Source organism: Populus alba, chromosome 7, assembly GCF_005239225.2.
Source record: "Populus alba chromosome 7, ASM523922v2, whole genome shotgun sequence".
NCBI lineage: Eukaryota > Viridiplantae > Streptophyta > Magnoliopsida > Malpighiales > Salicaceae > Populus > Populus alba.
The window spans coordinates 887,410-911,630 of NC_133290.1; the positions used below are offsets into that span (position 1 = coordinate 887,410).

Consider the following 24,221-nt stretch of genomic DNA (forward strand, 5'->3'; position numbering starts at 1 on the left):
AAGGCCATTGATATGCTCATGAAGGAGATCCTGGCTGCCAACGAGTCCTTAACAAAATCAACAAAATCATAGACCGTTAACTTTCATCAAAGGAAGGCAAATTCTGGATAGTGTGCTGATTGCCAATGAGACAATTAACTTCATGAAGAAGAAAAAGGGTAAACGATATCTCTTTAAACTAGACTTCCACAAAGCATTTGATTCAGTGTTATGAGACTATGTGAATGAAGTCATGGCCAGTATGGGTTTTGGAAGTCGATGGCGAGGCTGGATTATGCAATGTCTATCAACAACGAAGATGTCTGTGCTGGTAAACGACTCCCCCACAAAGGAATTCAGTTTAGAAAAAGGGCTACGTCAAGGAGACCCTCTTTCTCCTTTTCTCTTCAACATTGCGGTGCAGGGGCTGAGCTGCATGCTACAACGAGGGTGTGATCTAGGGCTGATTGAGGGAGTGAGCATCGGGCAGGCTGGTTTTCCTTTATCTCATCTACAATTTGCAGACGACACACTCATTTTTAGTTCAGCCTCCTTAGAAAGCATGTAGAATGTTAAGCGCATACTATTGTGCTTTGAGCTTATGTCGGGCTTAAAAGTTAACTTCTCCAAAAGCAGTATCTTTGGTGTGGGTATAGAAGATCACGTGTGTAACTACACTGCACAGACACTAAGATGTAAGCAAGGGCTCCTCCCTTTCAAATATCTTGGCCTCCCCATTGGTGCAAATTCTTGCAGACTTCTGATGTGGAATCCTATCATTCAAAATATCAACTCTAGGCTGGCTGCATGGAAAGGGAAGCTCTTATCGATAGGGGAGAGGTTATGCTTAATTAAATCGGTTCTTAGCAACTTGCCCATTTACTTTCTCTCTTTGTTCCTTATGCCTGTGGCGGTATCAATAACAATTAAAAAGAAGTTCAGATGCTTTTTGTGGTTTGGAAAAGAGGAAGGCAAGTCTATATGCAATGTTGGCTGGCCAACTGTGTCGATGCCAAAGAGTGCTGGTGGACTTGGCATTGGATCTCTGCAAAACAAAAATAAAGCTCTATTATTCAAATGGCTATGGAGGTATGGCTCTGAGGAGTCGAGCATGTGGAAGGATGTGATTACAAGCATTTACAATCCTAAATACCACAGTCTTATACCGCAGGATCATATCACAGGTGCTGGAAGCACATGGTCTCGGCTTGTTAATTACTGTGGCAAAGATACTAGATTGCGGAATATTGTGACTAATAACACTGTGTTGCTAGTTGGCAATGGGAAAAGGATTAAGTTTTGGCTTGATGATTGGACAGATAATGGCAGATTGGCAGAGAAGTTCCCTACACTATTTCAGTTGTCCAACGATAAAGACGCCAACCTAGAAAAGATGGGAATGTGGGATGGTCATGCATGGTGCTGGGTTTTCTCCTAGAACAGAGATTTGAGAGGCCGGAATACTGGACTTCTTGCTTAAATGTACGTTATTCTGTCAAGAATGCAACTGGACAAAGAAGCAGAGGATAGACTTGTCTGGAAAGCCAATAACACAGGAAGATACTCGGTTAAATCTCTCTGTGGGCTTTTAACTCCTAGTTCTCCATTGAACACTGTCTTTTCCTTTAGGGGGATTTGGAGAGGTCTCATCCCACCTAAAGTAGAGGTTTTTTGCTGGATAACCATCATCAATAAAATCAACACCCGCAGCATGTTAGTTAAAAGAGGCATACTGGATATCTCAGCTGCAAACTGTCCTATTTGCCTGTTGAGGAAGAAATGGTCGACCACCTTTTTATTCATTGCTACAAGCACTGGCTCATTTGGTCCAAAATCATCCATTGGTGGGGCTTAGCTTGGTGTTGTCCAAGGAACTTGGCAAATCTCTTCTCTCAGTGGGACTCTTTGGTTTATGGCAAATTTCAGAAAAAAGTATGGGTGATGTTGTTCTTTTCCGCGACATGGTATATGTGGCTTCTACGCAATGATGTGATATTTAAGCAGAAGATCCCAAACTATGATACTTTGTTCTTCCTTATTGTTACTCGGCTTTGCTTATGGATAAAGGCTATAGAATCGGATTTTCCCTACTCCTCCTCAGATTTGCTACGATCTGCTGAAGGTCTGGTTCGGTGGACTAATTCTCAAAAGTTGAGGATTGGTATTATATGGTCTCCCCCTATGATGAATAGATTCAAATGGAATGTTAATAGATACTCTATCGAAAAACATGGCCCCTCCGGAATAGGTGGTGTTTTGCGGAATCATCATGGAATACTTTTAGGTATTTTTTCTATGCCGATTGGGATCTTGGACTCTAATGTAGCTGAGCTGAGAGCAGTAGTCAAAGCTATCGAATTATCAGCCTCTAACTGCTTCCTACATCATAAACATATTATTATCGAATCTGATTCTGCCAATGTCATTAGCTGGATGAATAATTCTTATAATAGGCCTTGGATTCATCATAATCTCTTTTCTTCAGCTCAGAGGCTAGCTTCATGTTTTGATTCAATCACCTACACTCATTCTTACCGGGAAAGCAATCACATGGCAGATCATCTCGCTAAACAAGGAGTGCACATAATATCTAATTTTGTGGCTTGGCTATGACCCTCATAGATAATTTATCGGTACTTTGTTTAAACCAATGCAGATTATGGTGTTTAGGGCATTGTTTTGGCTCCTATGCAGCGAACAGATGGTGGAATGATTTTATTGATCTAGGGATTATGTTATATAGGTTCGCTAGCTAATTCAGTAAACTTTTTCTATGTGTAATGATTGCATTATACAATTATGCCTTACTTAATAATATCAGCTTCTTTTAAAAAAAAAACCTTCATGCTCAGTTTTGCGTGACAACACAGAATACCAATTAATTCTCCTTTATGTGGTTTACTTATTTTACAACCAAAAAACCCGTGAAGGATCCACCTTACTGAGTTCAGTGTTGTGATAAATTTCATGCAGGACCATACTTGTTTTAATGATATCATCGAGCAGTCACCTGGCCTAGCATCATTCCGGTTGACCTCTGCCGGACCGCTTCTGTCCGTAGATGCTGACCATACCCAACAGACACTTGACAGTCTTCACGAAGCAGCCAAAAAGTTTGATATTGATTTTGAAGTGAGACGTATGGTTGCTAATAGGGCTGCTGATACTGTTGATTATGTTATCAAACTCACAAGAGCAAGTGAGGATGAGACGATTGTGGTGAGATGGGAATTTCAACTCCACAAATCGCTCACACTAACAGGTGCAATCGAGAAGGTTTTATCAAAATTGAAAGAACTAAAACCGGAGATTTAAGATTTCTTGGAATGTTTTTGCATGTCATTCCTATATTACTCCATTGCTTTTGACTCCCTATACAAGGACAATCTCGACGCTATCATCAATACCAACCGCTGCAAGGTGTTGGGGGATATGTTCTTCTTTTGGCGTCAGATTTGTAATATATTGGCTCAGGGATGTTGGGCGGAATCCGGGACTGGTGATGTACTAATCTTTGCTCATAGGAGGGGTAAGCACATTGAGATAATATTTAACGTGGTTCGGCAAATCGCCTACATCCACGGGAAAGAGTCCATATTATTTAGAGATAGAGAAAGAATACAACACATGAAGGAGGATCACATTCACTCAACTCTCATCTCTCATTGCTGCAGAGGGCAGCAGCTGCATAAGGCAGCAGGGCCGCTGGTGGCAGCCCTTCTATTTCTTTCTCTCTTCTTCTCTCTACATGTCTCACTACTCTCACATTTGCTCTCTAAAATTATGCCTCTTTTATAGGCATCAATGGCAGCTCCTCTTGCTCCTTTATCAGCAATGGTGGCTGCCAAACTCATCTCTTCTTCAACAATGGTGGCTGCCAAAGTCAAGGTTGGTGGCTGCCACCAACAAGCCACCATTGTAGCCTCTTTCTTTGACTATGGTGGCTGCCAAGGATGCAATGGTTGGTGCCGTCCATTTGCTGCATATACAATGGCAACCAACCCAATAATCACCCCCTTTGCCATTTATGTGGGGCAACTGTCCTCTTGCTTCTTCAACACAGGCTTGTATTTTGCAGCTCTTCCAAGCTTACCATTCTGAGAGCGTCCGTGGCCAAGTTTACAGGTACTCGCCTAACCTTTCAATCACCAGAGTCACAAAAACACACCTTTTCTCACACAAAAGGATCACTACAACCAGATGGCCTGCCACTTCATATCTAAAGAGTGTTCACGCTTGTCTTTGGGACACAACATTCCCCTTCGAGCGTATCAATCATGCTCGGTCCGGAATGATTCATCAAGCCTCACACCAAGGCTTACAACACCCCCTCAAACGGATATTCCAAGTGCGACAGTCATTATCTGAGTATCTCAATATGATCACGAGCTCACCACTCTTTCAAGAGTCTATTTGTTCCCGGAACCTGCGTATGCCCTTTGCTCCTTCATAGCAGTCGCGTTTTAATGTTCCACAAGTCATCCACTTATTGTCCAAGGTAAATGTCTTCAAGCTCATTGATCTTTAGCATGGGGGCAATATCCATGAAAGTCAATCCTGCATTTATCTTCATACTCATCATAGCCACTTCATTAGCTATCTATACACTTGTCCACTCATATCTAGCCGTCACATTGGCTCTGGGGCATTTTGAATTGGGGCTCCTATCCTGGCCCTCCTACCTTCTCCTAATGTGTCTTCGCTCATCATCATGTGGCGGTCTGAATCTGGGCTTACATTGTGGCCCGCACACCTTCTCTCTAAGGTGTCTTCACCTTTCATAGGCAGTCACATCCTCTTTCATCTGAGATGCTTTAAAGTGGCTCTAAAAAGTCTCTACCACCATGTGGACTATGAGAGAGATCACTGTCACTGATTACATAGAAAGAGAAAGTTGCGGTATACTCCTCGCAATCCTCCACCTCGATTTCTATGTTTGGAGCTTCTATGCCTTTCTGCTTGACAGCTCCACCTACACCACTCTTTTTGGTGTCTTCGCCTTTCATAGGCGGTCGCCTTTTATCACAGGCGTTTGCATCCCCTCAATTAGGTGCTTCTGCAACAGCTCATATTTCCATCATTGCATGCATTGGAAAGGTCCTCGCGTGTTGTCTTCATTAAGAGCACAAGAGACTTCCTGTTGTACATAGTCTCTACTCTAAGCTTCATCTGGGAACTCTTCTTCTCCTTGCACCTATTGTCTCAATACAGTACCTCGTTAGGATCCTACGGGTACTCCTGCACAATCTACGTGTGCCCTCGTGCAATATCTGTTCTCCAGATTTCTCCATATTCCTTGCTTATGTTTGACAGCAGCTCATCCCGTCACAACACCTATCCAAGTCAAAATAGGGTGCCAATCTTCATCCCCTTGCTGTATTTCTCTTCCATTATCAGGGTCTTCATCAATTCCCCCTCGAGAAATCACAATCATCGAATCTACCTTCTTTAGAGAAATCACCACTCTATCAGATTCTTGATCATACAGAACCCAATTGTTCCCCTTGTGTCGTCTTTCTGCTAGTCTTCACCAGTTTCATTACAAACTGTTACATATACAAAAATAGTACCGTATGAATAATCCTTCCACTAAGCAAGTTCCTAGGAAAGATTGGAGGGGTCACACTAGTCCCGCTTAAAACCCAATCTCCTAGACAGAACTTCTTAGGCCATATCTATCCATCGTATTGTCTCTCCGTATATATAATCATTTGCTAGCTTTGTTGCGGCTTTCCTTTACAAGTGATCTGGAATATACTGGTTTAATACATGATTTCTCAACATCTAGCGAAACTACCAGTGCTTAGATTCATCAAGATTGGTCTTCATAAATTTTCACTCTACACCTCTAATTGTCCACATAACCGGGTGTCCAGAGTGTCCCAATTTTGCCTTCCATCAAGGCAATTAAAATTTTCCCATTTAACAGTTCAGCACATGTAATTGGGTAAACATGTGCACTTTTTTCTTCTTCTTCATCTCCATCGACCACCATTAAGACCTTCAGATGCCTCCTAATCGGGCAATCTCTCTTTGATAATTCACCATCATCATTTTCAGTCTTAAACCTCAACGATCGGACCGTACCATTGCATCCGGAATGATCAAATTAGCTAGAAACAAGTCTGAAATCGTCCAAATCTCATTTCAGACGGCTAAGATTTGATCAAAACAATTCTGGCCTGATCAACGACTCAGATTCAATCTCAGATTCGGTTTCACATAGACTATGTTGTATAGAATCCTATCCCTCGGCTCACGGCTCGGCTCCAATTCAGCTCGGCTTAACTCGGCTCGGCTCGCGGCTGATGACATGGCAGGTGGGTCCCACTATGCTGACATGTATGTTGACTGGTCAATTACATGCTGATGTCATCATTACATCAGGCTGATGTCATCCTTTGCATGCTACTGTTCATATTGGTATTCGGGTCGGGTCAACTCATCCGGGTGAAGAAGACGCGTGGGGCGCGTCTGCGCGCATGGGCAGACACCTTGCCGGAGAGTGATGGAGAGTGCGGCCATGTCCGATGTCCGATGTTGACGCCGTTTTCACTAGTGGCTTTGTCTCTTCCTCCTCTACACAATGGTATGGTCAAAACACCATTTTGACAACTTTCATTTTTGAGCAAAAATCAAACACCACTTAAACCAAATGCTCTAATATCAATTGTTGGGCGGAATCCGGGACTGGTGATGTACTGATCTTTGCTCATAGGAGGGGTAAGCACACTGAGACAATATTTAACGTGGTTCGGCAAATCGCCTACATCCACGGGAGAGAGTCCATATTATTTAGAGATAGAAAAAGAATACAACACATGGAGGAGGATCACATTCACTCAACTCCCATCTCTCATTGTTGCATAGGGCAGCAGGGCTGCTGGTGGCAGCCCTTCTATTTCTTACTCTCTTCTTCTCTCTACATGTCTCACTACTCTCACATTTGCTCTCTAAAATTATGCCTCTTTTATAGGCATCAATGACAGCTCCTCTTGCTCCTTTGTCAGCAATGGTGGCTGCCAAAGTCAAGGTTGGTGGCTGCCACCAACAAGCCACCATTGTAGCCTCCTTCTTTTACTATGGTGGCTGCCAAGGATGCAATGGTTGGTGTTGTCCATTTGCTGCACATGCAATGGCAACCAACCCAACAAGGGAGGCACACAGACCAGATTGAGCGGCATGGATGAGACATTTGCTCTTCGGCAAGACCTACGATGACGATCACGACGGATTTTTCAGGGATCACATGCCTGAGTACAGGTTGGAAGAAAAGGATCGGAATCCAGTCTACGCAGGAAGGGAATCCCCTTGATTTTTAGCTCAGCTAGGAAACCTGATCCTACTCAGCTCAATAGCAGTGAATAATCTCATTAGCACTGTTTTTTTCAATAATTTCTATTCATCAAGTAGTTATTCTAACATGTTGAGGGTGATATCTCTATCATGCAGAGTCAAGTATGAACACCTGTAGCTGTGGAGCTAGATGCCGAGAATTATTCTAAATTCCATGAAAACCAGCCTCATGATCCTCACATAATTACAGAAGAAATTGTGTGGTCTAAGAAGGTATCCATTGTATATTTTTCTTAAGTTCAAAAAACTAAGAAAAATAAATTAAATAGGATGGTAAAACACACATAAACATCATTTTAATTAGAACTTCTTAATGTAATTATTAATATTGAAAAAAAAAATGAAATTGAGTTATGTAAGACGCTATGAAAGAACAAGCAACACAAATCACTATATATAATTTGACAAGCACCATCAATTATCTTCATAGCCTCTTTTCATTTTTCATCATCTACCAGAATCAATAAACACTATCACTTGTGTTCAAATTTTAGGATAGGAAATCAACTGTCGTTGTTTTTTCTCTTTTTATTTTTATTTTATATTTTGTTGTTGTTTTTTATTTTATTTCTAGATAGAACAATTTATTTCTTTTAAGGGTAATAATGTAAATTTATGATACCATCAAAAAAATAAAATACTCATTTTGTCTCTAATCAATTAAAAGAAATCAAAATATTCCCATTGCAAAGACGATTCTATCATCAAACCAAGCATTGGCCTTTTAGAAGGTGAAAACACCGTTCCATTTAAGTGAATGTTTCCAGGTAAACAATGTTTTCACCTTCTCCCCCATTTTTTTATTTTTATTTTTATTTTATTTATGAGTTGTTTTTCATTTTTAAAATCTGATTTTTTAAAAAAATATTATAACAAAAATTATTTAATAAATTAAAAAAATCTTTCAATTTGATTAATTTTAATTTGAGTGTAGTACATAGTTTTAAGACCCGGTCCGGTCCAAGGCCCGGGTTTCGGGCTTTGACCGGGTCGCCGGGTCGGCTGGGTCAAAATTTATTTTTTAATTTCTTTTTAAAAAAATCAAAACGACGTCATTTTAGCAAAAAAAAAAAACAAAAAAAAATAAAAGTCAACGGGTTTGCGGCCGGATCTTGTCGGGTCAACCGGGTCCTAGATCGACCCGCCAGGTCGACCGGGTCTGGCTGAACCAATTCCCAAGCGGGTTTTGGACTCCACCCGGACCGGTCCCATACCCAGATCGGCCGGGTTCCGGGTCGACCTACCGGACCGGTCCGGGTTTTAAAACTATGGTGTAGTGTCTCGTCAAGTGACTGGATCATATTTTTATTCTTACAGCCTTGAAGTGGAAGAAGCCCCGGCTGACTAAGTCAATGAAAAGAGACTCAAGCAATGTACTGAATTTTATTTTATTTTCCATGAAGAAGAATCAGTGCGATTTCCCCATATAATTTTGTAGAACCAGTCAGAATCCTTCTTTTTTATTATTTGCTGCGCATGCTAAGATAACGTAACATGCCTTTACCTAACCATTTGTTTTTGTTTTTTTTCCTTTCTTATTTAAGACTTTAAGAAAATGATTAACTACCTAGCTAATACGTTTTAGGTCTTGGTCTGTTAGCTTCTTAAAGTAAGCTATCGAATCCAAATATTAAATTGATATGGAAATTTCAAGGAAGCAACAGCTGAATAGAAAATGGAAATTGATGTCTAGAATGACATTTCTGGGCTGATCTTTTCAGCTTAAAATGGTCACTTGTTTCTTATGATCATCGCCAATTTACTAAAGTAAAGTCATTCAGTTCATTGACAGTCATTTGTTATTGCTTAGTTGCTCAAAATGGCCACTCTTCTTCTCAACAAACTGTTAGACTCTGCTAAGGCGATTGAAGATGGTGATCTGAATCTTGCAGAGTCAGTTTTCAAGGAGATTAAATGCCTAAATGATGCGAATACCAGCACAGCAGCAAGAAAACTTGTCAGATTCTATGTTGAAGCGCTCATTCGGAGACTCTACAAACTGTATCCTCGAAATCCTACTCCATTAGCACCTTCCACGGATTCATATTACATCAGGTTCTGGCGATTTCTTCCCTTCGTATGGTTTGCAGGAAAAAGCAGCCACCATTCCATCCTTGATGCCGTTGTTGGAAAAAAGAAAGTCCATGTTATCAACTTCTCTAATATGGAATTCAATATGCTGATTCGAGATTTGATGCGTGATCTAGTGAAGCAGGTGGGCAGTGGACTGTCCTTCCAAGTAACAAATATCAGACCTAAACTGTCAAACAATGAAGAGTACCTCCAAGAAATGGATCGCGTACTAGCTGCAGAGGCTAAAACACTACGCCTGACGGATTTCAAACTAGACCATGTATTTGCCAATACTGCAGCAGGTATTGTGGAATCCACTCTCAATCTCAAAAGAACAAGCGAGGACGAGGCGATCGTTGTGAAATGGGAGTTTGAACTTCACAAATTGATCTTAGTGCCCGTTGCCCAATCATTCCCGTACTACTCCAGCTTATTTGACTCTGTAGAGAAAGATACGACCGAACATGATATCGAAAACAAGGTATCGTGGGAGATCGATTTTAGGCGGCAGATCACTAACGTGGTGGCGCGAGAGGACATCCAGCATGCTGAGAGACATGAAACACAGGCTTGGTGGCGAGATCAGCTGCGTCGTTCAGGATTTCATCCTGTTCGCCAGTGGTTCAACCATATAAGGGGTTTTCTTTTCAGTGACTTGACTCAATACACTATAGAAGGAAAGAATGGATGTCCCTTACTACGTCGATACACTGTCCCTCTAGCAATCACATCTTGCTCCGTCTGATGGAGGTGAACAATTTTTTTGTTTCGAAAAAATGATATCAAACACCTCACATTTCTTTACTATGATTATTATTATTGTTTTTTATTTTTCACTACAAATGAACGCAATTTTATAAATGTCAGTTGGAAAAATATATTTGAGGTTAGCAACTATTCATTCATGTGTATTAAGTAAGGTCAATCTCTGAAAAGCTTTTTGTTCTTGAATTTTGTATATTTTATTTATTTAATTAGAGGGAATGTGAGGTTTACTTGTGATTATTTAATCATTATATCTCTGAAACATCTCAATTCAAAAAGCTGAAGCTATTAAATAAGAGTTCAAGAATGATTATATATTGGTCTATAACACGGTGAAATGCTAATCATGCAGGATCGGACAACAAGGAGAACGTGGGCAGTCCAGAATCCATGGTGTTAGGTCTAGAGTTCAATGATCTTAGCATAATACAAAATGAATGCGAGGAAGAAGGTGATCCTACTATCATGAGAGAAGGAAATGTGTGGTCTCCAGAGGTACCCCTGTATTTTCCTGCATGCTTTTTATCGGACTGCTAATTGTTTATATAGATGTCTAGGGAAATTAACAGGATACTCAAATCTTTAGTATTTCTTTCATATAATAGGATGAATATTGTGATTGATTGATACTCAAATCTTTAGTATTTCTTTCATATAATAGGGAAATTAACAGGTCTCCAGAGGTACCCCATCCTGAATTTTTGCCTGCATAATACTAAAATATGCTTGAGTTTGAAAGTCTAAATAATAGGATGAATATTGTAATTGATGTTACAGGTTAAAAAATAATTGAGTCAATAATATGATATCTAAAAAAATACAAAAAAAAACTCTACCGAAATTTTAGGAAAAAAAAATATTAATATATATATATATATTTGTTACCTACGAATATATATCACAAATTTCAGGCACGTCTTCTCCACAAATTCTCTCTCTCTCTCTCTGCTTTATCATTCTGATACATCTATTCTATCCATATCGATGCATCAAGTCAATTCGTCTCCACATGTTTGATTCGTAATTGCGTCTTCTTCTCAACCAACTGTTAGAGTTGCTTGCAAGAGTTTGATTAGGACCTTATTATAACATCAAACTTGGAAGTGCCGGATCTTTCAACTCATAGCTTACTTTGTGTAAAAAAACGAAAAACAAAAATGGACATTTCTCCTCTCAACAAATTGGTGGATTGTGCTAAGGCCATTGAAGGCGGTAACCTGAATGATGCAGATTTGCTCTTGAAGGAGATCATAGCTGCCAACGAATCCTTATCAAGAGCAACAAAATCACTCGTCAAATACTATGCTGAAGCTCTCGTTCGGCGACTCTATAAACTGTATCCTCGTAATCTTACACCGTTAATACCTTCCGGCACAGATCGGCTTCCGGAAACAGACTACCCATTTGCTCCCTTCTTCTGCTTCGGTGATTTTACAACCCTCGACCCAGCGAGGGATGCCTTAAAAGGAAAACGAAGAGTCCACATTATTGAGTTCGGAATTGTGGTAAGTTTCTGGCGGTACTACGATTTGTTTCGTGATATCACCACGCAGTCAGCAGGCCCGATATCGTTCCGCTTGACGTTTGTCGGGCCAATTCTGTCCATAGTTGCTGACCATACCCAAAAGACACTCGAGAGTCTTCACGGAGAAGCCGAAAGGTTTGCTATTGATTTTGAAGTGAGACATTTGGTTGCTAATAGTGCTGCTGATATTGTTGATTCTGTTCTCAAACTCACAAGAACAAGTGAGGATGAGACGATTGTTGTGAAATGGAAATTTCAACTCCACAAATTGCTCACACTAACAGGTGCAATCGAGAAGGTCTTGTCAAAATTGAAAGAACTGAAACCAGAGATCATGATAATTGTTGAACAAGAAGCCAGCCATAATGGTCAAAATCTCTTGGACTGTTTCAGCAGGTCATTCCAGTATTACTCCATTGTTTTTGACTCCATAGACAAGGACAATTTAGACATTAACTCCAATGGAGTCCGCCGCAAGGTGTTGTGGGAGATGTACTTTAGGCGTCAGATTTGTAAATTAGTGGCTCCCGGAGGCACAGACCACATTGAGCGACATGAGACATTCGCTTATTGGCAAGACCGACTACGTCGTTTTGGGTTTCGCCATTATCGCTTCAAGCCCAAATCTTTTAACAATTTCTGCAGAGAACAAATGCCCGAGTACAGCTGGGAAGAAAAGGATCGGCATCCAGTGCTAAGAAGGAAGGGAATCCCCTTGATTTTCAGCTCAGCTTGGAAACCTGATCCTACTCAGCTCAACAGTGGTGACTAATCTCATTAGCATAATTAGCATTTTTTTTCCCCAAAAATTTCGATCCATCAATTAGTTATTCTAACATGCTGGGGTGAAATCTTCATCGTGCAGGGTCAAATATAGAGTTAGATAAAGAGAATTATTCTAAATTCCATGAAAACCAGCCTGATGATCCTCGCATAATGACAGAAGTTACGTGGTCTGAAAAGGTATCCATTGTATATTTTTCTTTAGTTCAAAAAACTAACAAAAATAAGTTAAATAGGATCGTAACACACACTATTACATCATTTCGATAAAAAAAAAACTTCTGAATATAATTAATTATTCAGCGAAAAAAACTTGAAATTGATTTATGCAAGACCTATAAAAGAAAGAATATTGAAAGGTAAAATGCATGGAGGGATTTGCCACATTTCATGCATGCAGATTTAGTTTTAATGTGATTGTACTATTTTGTTTTCTACAGTGCTTCTCAATCAATCAAATTGCTGCTTCAGCTGAGATATATGACATTTTGGAATATACATGTAATGTACACAATCTACCTCTGGGTCTCACATGGATTTCAGATAGGAGAGACTATAATGAAAATTCAAATGGGAAACTTCGAATTGTAGAAAGTGCTTGCTATCTGAATGACATAACAATGGATGGGTTTGTGGAGGCATGTGGACAACACCATCTTGAGGAAGGACAAGGTGCAGCTGGAAAAGCACTTCAATTAAATGGCATGTACTTTATCCCGGATGTTTCCAAGCTTAGTGCAGATGCTTATCCTTTTGTTTGTGATGCCTGGGAATTTGGCCTTCACGCTGCTGTCTCATTCAAGCTAGAAAACACTCACATGAGCAGAGTTGATTACATTTTAGAATTGTTTCTCCCTGCGGAAACAAAGGAAGTTTCAGAACATAAACTTTTGATAGATGGGATCTCTTCTATCCTGCAGAAGAACTGTAGGAATTCATGGGCAATTTCTGGCATGGAATTATCTGAGGATAATATGGACTCTGTTGTTAGATCTGAAGGGGCTATGACTGACCGCTCTCTACCAGCATTATTAGACCATGGAATAGAAATTGGTGTCGAAGCTCATGAACAGGTGATCTTCTTCTTAATTGATTGTCTCTCTGTCGCATTTGAGTTGTGGCTTTCAGTAAATGCTGCCTTGGGGTTCCAGCTATGATGCTTTTGAATCCAAAGGTACAATTGTTTATATGTACCAATTATTATGCAAGGGGTGTAATCAAACTCAAACATAATTCATCTAGCCCAGGTTGTGGATTAGGAATGGGTTAGGAAAATCGACTTGTGAGTCTACTTGTAAACCTGATTTAAAAAATAAATAAAATGTGTTATTTGATTTGTTTTTTTTGTTAAATAACCCAAAACAACATAGGTTTAGTAAAAAAAAAAAAAAAGACTAAATAAATGTAAAATCTTTCTTGAGCCAGGTTTTGGATCACTGAATTGACCTACTAAATCGAGTTGAACTTTAGTTTTATAATTATGATTAAACCCAATCGTTGTTTTAGTTTAAGTTTTGAATCTCATCATATGAACGTCTCTTAATAGGATGTGGGAGACGTTCATAATCGACTTTTTTGTCGACAATCCTCTTAAACGTGATCAATTAAATATCTTTACCCAATCATTGTCTGAAATATAATTGTCTTCTCTTAATAGGATGTGGAAGAACAAAATTCTACATTTGAAGCTGCTTCAAATGAAATCGCATCTATCTTGCAACAGAAATCTAGGAATTCATGGAAAGATTTCTCTGAGCAATTAAGTGGGGCTAATTTTAGCTCTGAAGTTTGGATAGAGAATTTCGAGACAAGTGACGTCAGACCAGCGGGTATTTCAGAAAGCTATCATAGTTTAAATTCAAGTGAAGTCAGGAAATTTTGCAATATTTCTAACCCAACAAGTGATGGTGTGGAAGTACAGGAGGCTTGTGACCAGGTACATACTCCGCACCTTAAGATTGTTGTTCTTGCAGCGCTGATTGTTTCTTTTGTGGTCATTGTCTTTGTACTTGGCTATAACTTGACAGGAAGTTGAGGAACAAAATTTTGCTTTTCTTCAATATATTTAATTTTTAATATGATGCATATATTTACTTTTCTTGGTTTTCTAATAATAGGAAATGGGAGAACAAAATTCTGCATGTGGAGCCGCTTCAAATGAAATCACATCTACCTTGCAAAAGAACCCCTGGAAGTCATGGAAAGACAACTCTGGGGAATTAAGTGGGGCTGATTTTAGCTCTGATGTTAGGATAGAGGAAGTCGGGACAAGTAAAGCCAGACCAGCAGCTATTTCAGACAGCTATTTAAATTCCAGTGTATTCATGGAATTATGCAATATTTCTAACCCAGCAAGTGATGGTGAGGAAGTACAGGAGGCTCGTGACCAGGTAGGTGCTCAATACCTTACATTTGCTGTTCTTGCAACACTGATTGGTTTTCATGTGGTCACTGTCTTACTATTTGGCTATCAACTGACAGGAAGTTGAGGAACAAGATTCTGCATTTGTACCTGCAGCTCCAAGCCCTGATAACGAGGAGGTCGGCAGGGATAGTTCTCGTTTGAATGCAAGCGGTAGAAACAAACGAAGGAGGACATCTGAGGTGTGGCAATACTTTGACGAAGTTACAGAAAATGGACAAATATGGGCCAAATGCAAAAGTTGCAGTAATAGATATCGAGGGGAAAGCAAAAGGGGAACTACAAATCTTCGCAGACACCTAGAAAAATATTGTGCAGGAAGGAAATAAAAAGGCTGAAACAGAACTATTTGTCGCCTTTAAAACTTAACAAGTCCATGTATTTGAAGAAACATAGTTTGTTTTCAACTTTTGACTTGATATTGAAGTTGTGGTCAACGGATCCTATCAAATGTTCCTCAAGAATTGAAGTCGTCAATGCAATATTTAGATTTCCTCTGCTGCTAGTGAAGTACTGAGATTTCCTGATAGTGAAGTTCCTTTTCCAGTTCTATTGAATTTCTACATCGATTTCTTACCTCCTTAATTGTAAGATGCTTGACCACACGAACGAAACCCATTTGGAAAAGTTTGTTGACCTCAGTCCCAATTTGTGAGAAGAGTTCAGGATGAAATGAAAGCAAAGATATCTCGATACTCCGTGAATAATCTCACTAGCATTGTTTTTTTCAATAATTTCTATTCATGCAGAGTCAAATATGAACACCTGTAACTGTGGAGGTAGATACAGAGAATTATGATAAATTCCATGAAAACCAGCCTCATGATCCCCACATAATTACAGAAGAAATTATGTGGTCTAGAAAGGTATATCCATTGTATATTTTTCTTAAGTTCAAAAAACTAAGAAAAATAAATTAAATAGAGTGGTAAAAACACACACAAACATCATTTCAATTAGAACTTCTTAATGTAATTAATAATATTGAAAAAAAAATGAAATTGAGTTCTATAAGACGCTATGAAAAAACAAGTAACACAAATCACTATATATAATTTGACAAGCACCATCAATTATCTTCATAGCCTCTTTTTATTTTTTCATCATTTACTAGAATCAATAAACACTATCACTTGCGTTCAAATTCTAGGGTAGAAAATCAACGGTAGTTGTTTTTTCACCTTTTATTTTATTTTTATATTTGTTGTTGTTTTTTATTTTATTTCTAGACAGAACAATTTATTTCTTTTAAATATAATAATGTAAATTTATGATACCATCAAAAAATAAAAATACTCATTTTGTCTCCAATCAATTAAAAAATACCAAAATATTCCCATTGCAAAGACGATTCTATCATCAACCAAGCATTGGCCTATTAGTGAAGGTGAAAACACTGTTCCATTTAAGTGAATGTTTCTAGGTAAACAATGTTTTCACCTTCCTCTTCCATTTATTTTTTTTTTTTGTGAGTTGTTTTTCATTTTTAAAATCTGATTTTAAAAAAAAAATTATAACATTAAATTAAAAAAAATCTTTCAATTTGATTAATTTTGAGTTTAGTGTCTCGTCAAGTGACTGGATCATATTTTTATTCTTACAGCCTTGAAGTGGAAGAAGCCCCTGCTGACTAAGTCAATGAAAAGAGACTCCAGCAACGTACTGAATTTTATTTTTTATCCATGAAGAAGAATCAGTGCGATTTCCCCATATAATTTTGTAGAACCAGTCAGAATCCTTCTTTTTTATTATTTGCTACGTATGCTAAGATAACGTTACCTTCACCTAACGATTTGTTTTTTTTTTTTTCCTTTCTTATTTAAGACTTTAAGAAAATGATTAACTACCTAATACGACGTTTTAGGTCTTGGTCTTCTTCTGTTAGCTTCTTACACTAAGCTGTCGAATCCAAATATAAAATTGATATGGAAATTTCAAGGAAGCAACAGCTGAATAGAAAATGGAAATTGATGTCTAGAATGACATTTTTGGGCTGATCTTCTCAGCTTAAAATGGTCACTTGTTTCTTATGATCATCGCTCATCTACTAAAGTAAAGTCATTCAGTTCATTGACAGTCATTTGTTATTGCTTTGTTGCTCAAAATGGCCACTCTTCTTCTCAACAAACTGTTAGACTCTGCTAAGGCGATTGAAGATGGTGATCTGAATCTTGCAGAGTCAGTTTTCAAGGAGATTAAATGCCTAAATGATGCGAATACCAGCACGGCAGCAAGAAAACTTGTCAGATTCTATGCTGAAGCGCTCATTCGGAGACTCTATATGGATTAATTGCAATCTGTAGGGGTCCTTGGCATAGAGAAAAAAGAAGCAAACATTTGTTTTTGTTTTATGTGAGGTATGATTGAAACTATAACTTATCTCGATTATAATTTAAAAATATTTAATTAATTAATATACATTATGGTTTTATTATTAAATACATATTTATAAATATTGAAAAAACAATTTTACTGTTTATATTCAGGGTCACAAAGCAATTTAAAAATAAATAAAAAATTAATTAAAAAAATCAATTTTTTTTCAAAGTACGGTTCAGCGCCAAAAAACCCAACAATTTCAATGTCACAAAGTATTGATACGGGCCTTCAAGCTTTGATGGGGTATATTTATGGGCTAAGAATGGATTTGATTGGGCAATCTGATGGAATAGGCCTACATAGGACTTTTGATTAATTTTATGTTGGGCCTGTTTCTCTGACTTGGATTGATTAATCTTCTTGGAAGAATTAAGTAACGCTGGCAAAACCCAATGATTGACAAATCTATTAATTGCTAGGTTCCTTGTTGTTTATAAATAATTAAATATACTGATTTATAGCTTCTGCAATGTCTTTAAATTCGTGTCCAGCATGTATTAAAGTTCCTTTCCCTTGCTACTAATTTTCGGAACCATATATAATATGCTGCGTTTTGATCAAGAAAATGTTGTATTTATCAGCTTATTGGAGCTCCTTCGTTTGTCCTTTATATTTAAGGATGTATTTTTATCTTTAACATTTTGTTTTTAAATTAAGCTTAGAAAAAAAACTGTCATATTTCTATTATTAATCCTGCGTAATAAGCATACATGCATTAACTAATCCTCACCGTTTCTATGAAAGTTGAATTACAATCGCGGTTGCCCTACAATAACACAGGAGAAATTTTGCAACCTTAAAAACAAACTCTAAATACAACCTAGGACCGTAGAAGTTAACTCAAATTTTGCAATTCAGAACCACCTAGAGGCAATCGGCAGACCGCAATAGCGATCAAGGAAATGATGTAGACTGCCCATATAGCACATCTGATGCCAAGAGGGAATGGAGTTGCTATGGCGAAGAAAAACGTTGTGGCCGCTACGAAGAACGCAACTTTCTCCAGCACCTTGGATGCAGTCGGAATCTTTTTTCCAATAAACGGTGAGACGAATAGAGAAGCAAAGATAGCTACAACAGCTAAGGAGATCCAAATGATGGGGTAGTGGGCTTCAGATTCAGCACCCTGTCCGTACTGAATTGTGATTTGAATTGCTGCTGTGAAGCACAAACTCAGGAGTGTCTTCCTTAATTCCGTTTCCATGTCCGGCTTCGCGTCAAGAACATTGTTTCGCTGTGATTCGTTGATGGTAAGAGGCAGCCGCCCTCCTGTTGGTGATTGTGATTCTGAGGTGGTATTAGAAGAAGAAGGAAGGGGTTGCGATGATTGCGATTCCAGGTCGTCACTATTAGGAGGAGAAGCTGGCAGTTTTGATGGCAGGCGTGATGTTATGAGGTGCAAGAGTTGGAGCAGAAATTCTGCAACCCAAAGAGAGAAATGATAAAATAAATAAGACTTAATTGGCACATAGATACACTTGCATGAAATAAATACTTGGAAATTTAATTATCAACAAAACTTGCATGATAAACCTGAATAAAGCAGACTTAATACCATCAGGTGGTTGTATTGGTAAGGTTGAGATAAGAAATTCAGATACAAACTAAGTAGTATGAGATTTCTTACCCATGATCTTCATCTTCATTCCACCAGTCAACTTCGCACGTGCTGCGCGCAGGCTTCGTTGTTTGCTTTGTGGGGGTTTGAATATGAATACTGCTTGCAAGAATTGTGGCTCTATATATACTCGAGGGGCTTGGGTCCTACTGTTGGCTGGGAAGGAACGTGTCAAATGAAGTTGCCAAATTGTGCGAACCGCCTAGAGGCAAGTGCAGAAGGCAATAGTGATCAACGACATGACGTAGACGTGGGAAACTCTTATACAATGATTGTATGCTGTCATGGAAACTCTTTCATAGTGTCATTCCAACGAGGCCAAAAGAATTGGCATTTTTGGCATGTCAAGCGTGGATAATTGCCGAAATTATAAATGATTGTATGCTGTCATGGAAACTCTTTCATAGTGTCATTCCAACTAGGCCGAAATTATAAATGATTGTATGCTGTCATGGATTATTTTATTTTATTTTGAAGAGCGGTGAAGATTGAAGAAAATTTATAAAATAATCCTTTCAAGGTGCACCTAATCCCACATTAATTTATCTTCAAGGTCATCCAAACCGAACGGCCAAGTACTCCTCCGTCATTAATTTCTGACATTCTTTTCTTTGTTTTCTTCTTGTTGATTGGTGGAATGAAGATGAAGATCATGGGTAAGAAATCTCATACTACTTAGTTTGTATCTGAATTTCTTATCTCATGACCCAACCTTGCCAATACAACCACCTGATGGTATTAAGTCTGATTTATTCAGGTTTATCATGCAAGTTTTGTTGATGATTAAAAAAAAGCAGTAATCAGCTGATTGTGACCATCGTCGTTATTACGTGCCTTTATATTGCTTCTAGGTGGTTCTGAATTGCAAAATTTGAGTTAACTTCTACGATCCTAGGTTGTATTTAGAGCGTTTGTTTTTAAGGTTGTTTTTATAATTGTGGTTCGAGAAAAATAACTTTATAAAAAATATGATTAATTGAAGTTAGTTGAATTTAGATATGTGTTTGGTAAAAATTATATTTGAAATTTATATGCAACAAAAAATATGTATAACATGTTAGTAGTTGTGTGATTGCATTTGTTTTTTCAAAGTGTTTTTTACTTAAAAATGTATTAAAATAATATATTATTATTATTAAAAAATTATTTTTGATAATCAGCGCATCAAAATGATACTAAAAACACCAAAAAAAATAATTTGAAGCAAATAAATAAATAAATAATTTTATTTTTTTCAAAAATACTTTTTGAAACACAAAAATAAATAGTGTTTTATGAAACTCAGTTTAAAAAGACATGTAAAAAACCAAAAACTGCTTCACAAAAATTGTGTTTCAAACTCAATTTTTTAATGGGTCCTGCGGTATAAATATAGTTTTACAGTTACCAACACCTTACTGTATTTTTTACACCACAAACATAAAAAATAGATGCAAAAACAAACCAGCCTTAAAAATATAAATATTAAAACCACAACTTTGTCAACAATCATTTCAGTTGGATTATTTTTTAGTACATTTCTTTTTAGTTTTTGCTTTAAACTCTCCAAGTCTCTCTATCTAGGCATTTTCATTTTTTTGTATATGCTAGCTTGTTATTTCTTCATCAAGATTTTAGATGTTGACAATACTTTTTCAAATGGATAATATATATGGAGTGAGTTAATTTATTTTATCGAATTATAACACTTTCTTGAAGAGAACTAATATTAATATTCTACTAATAAAACACCTAAAAAGTGGCTGGATAAATTTATTGGTGAATTTGTGATATATGAAAATAAAACTTATATATCATATAGAATTTGAATACTGATCCTTTTTTGTTCAAGCTAGCCTTTTCCCCTTATTTCATATATAAATCCTACAAGATTTCATAGATTTACTTCAGTACTATCGTTATCAGAATTCAACTTTTTATAGAAACGGTGAGGATTAGTTCATGCAAGGGCGGAGAAGTGAAGGAGGCTATAATGAGCTATAGCCTAGGTTAAAAAAAAATAGATTATAAAAAATTTAATAACCCACCCACCTTGATTTTTTAGTAATTGGTCATAGAGATAATCAAATAAAATTTTCAATAACTCAAAACTCAATAAAAAACAAAAAACTCTCTTTGTCCTTTACTAAAAACCACATAAATTCTAAACACAAATAACTAATTAGTTGTGTGACAATCAAATTCGCATGTCTTTGTAAACTAGAGTTTTAGCTACTGCAGAACATAAAACTAGTAGAGGGGCTAATCAAATCAGTAATATACATCGAAGTGGAACTACTCGGTGAAGCTCTCATTTTGATTCTATTTGTAGTTTAATAGATTATATATGGTGCAACTCATGCTTTAAAGTATGTGTTCAAGAAGGATCTTTTAACTCTATACGTTTTAGAAGTTGGTGGTTGTTTTGATTGTGATGAAAATCTTTTGAATTTATATTCATCTTATATTTGATGCATAAAATAATGAGAATTATTATTTTACTTTGCTGAGTTTTACAGAAAAAATCTCTAGACATCTTAAATGCAATGGATCTTATATCAACTACTAAAGCATTGCTTTGAACTTTGAGAGATGCCAAATTTAATCTTCTCATTGCACATGTGCAATCTATTTGCACACAACATGAGATTGACTTATCACATATGAATATTTCGTATAAAAAGGCTATAAATTGTTCATGTCAGCAACAAGGATTAATGATAGTTTACCAACATTATCATTATGATATATTTAATTCAATAATAGATTTTCAGTTGGAAGAATTAAATTTTAGATTCAGTAATGGGATAATGAAACTCATGCACTAAGCTCTGCTTTAGAATCCAATAACAACTTTAAATCATTTTAAAGTTGATATTATTTACAAGTTTACTAAAAAAATTTATCATGAAGATTTCAATGAACAAGAGATGTATGATTAAGATCTCAGCTAGAGGATTATCAAATTGATGTAATTCATCGTAAAAGTTTTTCATAATATGTTTATTATATTTATATATATATATATATATATATACACACTTTAAATTTTATTTTTTTTGTATTTTATGTTATCTATTTGAATTGAAATTTTATTATTAACTTGATAAATTTATATATACAAGTTAATAATTGATCTTGAAAAATAATTTATATGTATTTACTTTATAAGCCAGGATAAAAAAAAAAATTATGGGTTTGCACCTTGAGTTCATACATGCTTATTACGGAGAATTGATGACAGAAATATGACAATTTTCAAAAGAACGAAAATTAGTAGCAAGGAAAAGGGACTTAAATTACATGCTGGACACCAATTTAAAGACATTGCAGAAGCTATAAATCAATATATTTAATTATTTATGAACAACATTGCACCTAGCAATTAATAGGTTTGTCGATCATTGGGCTTTGCCAGCGTTACTTAATTCTTCCAAGAAGATTAATGAATCCAAATCAGAGACAGAGGCCCAACCTAAAATTAATCCAAAGCCCTATGTAGGCCTACTTCATCAGATTGTTCAATCAAATTCATTCTTAGCCCTCAAATAGACCCCGTCACAGCTTGAAGGCCCGTATCAATATTTTGTGATATTGAAATGGATATGAGGTGTTTGGCCAGTGGTGGCTAAACCAGTATTTAGAAAAAAATTGAAAGTTTTTTTTTTTAAATTAAAAATTATTCTTTGTTTTAAATTAATTTTTTAATATGTTTTTATCATTTTGATGTATCAAAAATAATTTTATAAAAATAATATTATTTTAACATGTTTTCAAACAAAAATATTTTAAAACACAATTTTTATTATTGTCTCAAATGCTCTTTATCTAACTGACTGATTGTACTGGATATGAATATAAAATTATTTATTAAATACTTATAAGTATGTGTTTTGTAATGTAAAAGTTTTTATGGTTATAATTTAAAATATAAATTTAAAAAAAGTTATAAATTACATTTTTTATATTTTAGAATTTTCAAGAGAGAATTTTCCATGAGATTTATATAAAATTATTATATGTTTATAAACACTTTAAAAATTATGATCAAAATAAAATACAGTTTTAATCCCATCTTTCCACATAATCAAACGACCTAACACATCAAACAAAAATAAATACATGGTATCTTTGCTATGGAAGGGAAAAATACAAGTTCTTTTCCCTTGTGTACGGATTGCAATTAATCCATAATCGGTGCACAATGAATGATTTAATTAATAACTAACTTCAGGTTGTTTTTTTTAAAAAATATTTTTAATAAAGTGAAGGGCAATTGAACCACAAAAATAAATACTCTCACACACGATAATCAACTATTTTTCAGTAAAAGTAAATGATGTAATTACTAGGCTGAAAATATGTTCCTAATTGAATTAATAACTAATAATAAAGTACATATTCAACACTCATCTTACATCATCTCTATTCACAGCACCATTTTTCTTTCTGCACGTACCTCAGAATTGGTACCGCGCATGACTTGCCAACCAGGGTGAAAACGACTTGTAGCTCGTCCGTTCCCCGCAATCCTTCCGTACCAAACACAACCGCTATTAAGGCCGGAGGTCAACTACTGGATCCAAATCTAATTTCTTCATCCAGAAAGGAGTTGAAATGGTTGAAACTTAATAAAAAAAATTTTATTCAGAAAGTCATTTTTCTCTAGCATATACCTATTTTAGAGGGCTGATATATACACAAATTAACAGTTCTAATTACTTTAATTTTCAAATTATAATTATATAAGAAGTCATTTGTTTAAGAGGTTGTGTCTGCGTTTTAAAGCCAAAACACAATCGCAACCTTTTTTGGTTCTCCCAAAACACAGTTTACTGTGCATGGAAGAACTCACATATATTTAAAACAAAACACAAGTTTGTGAAAAACAGCTCTCAGCTGCTTTCGACAAACCTGCGGATGATGCGTGCAATGAAAAATAAATTATAGTTCATTCTCCACTATACTTGTTCATAGTAGAGTTCAACTCCATAATTCACGTGAACAATGAAGTGTGATTCCGGCTGGCCCTTGCATCAACAAGAAAGATTTAGGGTTCTAGGTCATTGCCACCACAGGCTTGATTACTAATTTATTTGCTGAAGGAATATAGGAGACAGAGACCATGGGGGCATGATCACATGGTATGTTTATCGTTAATCATTAATTAATATGAAGAGCAAGCAAGCGAGAATTGTTGAGGGAGAATCTAAATCTTAAGGAAGAATCCAATCCTACAATCACACTAGCTTGTTTCAGATCTATTCCAATTTCCAACAACATATAATATTTGAAATTGAAGAGCTATATATGTAATTTAGGAGGTGAATAAATTATGAACT

General features: G+C 36.6%; 2 protein-coding genes across 2 annotated transcripts; both read left to right on the forward strand.

The window, feature by feature from the left end:
* Window positions 1–9,120: 9,120 nt before the first annotated feature.
* Window positions 9,121–10,662, forward strand: LOC118032145 (DELLA protein GAIP-B-like). The gene is made up of 2 exons (XM_035036752.2): window positions 9,121–10,158; window positions 10,526–10,662. Exon 1 carries the CDS (start codon window positions 9,155–9,157, stop codon window positions 10,151–10,153), a length of 999 nt encoding a protein of 332 aa, XP_034892643.1. The 5' UTR covers window positions 9,121–9,154; the 3' UTR covers window positions 10,154–10,158; window positions 10,526–10,662.
* Window positions 10,663–11,144: 482 nt separating this feature from the next.
* Window positions 11,145–15,393, forward strand: LOC118032144 (uncharacterized). The gene is made up of 6 exons (XM_035036751.2): window positions 11,145–12,462; window positions 12,564–12,661; window positions 12,922–13,554; window positions 14,139–14,417; window positions 14,599–14,871; window positions 14,963–15,393. Exons 1-6 carry the CDS (start codon window positions 11,331–11,333, stop codon window positions 15,230–15,232), a joined length of 2,685 nt encoding a protein of 894 aa, XP_034892642.1. The 5' UTR covers window positions 11,145–11,330; the 3' UTR covers window positions 15,233–15,393.
* The last annotated feature ends 8,828 nt before the right edge of the window (window positions 15,394–24,221 follow it).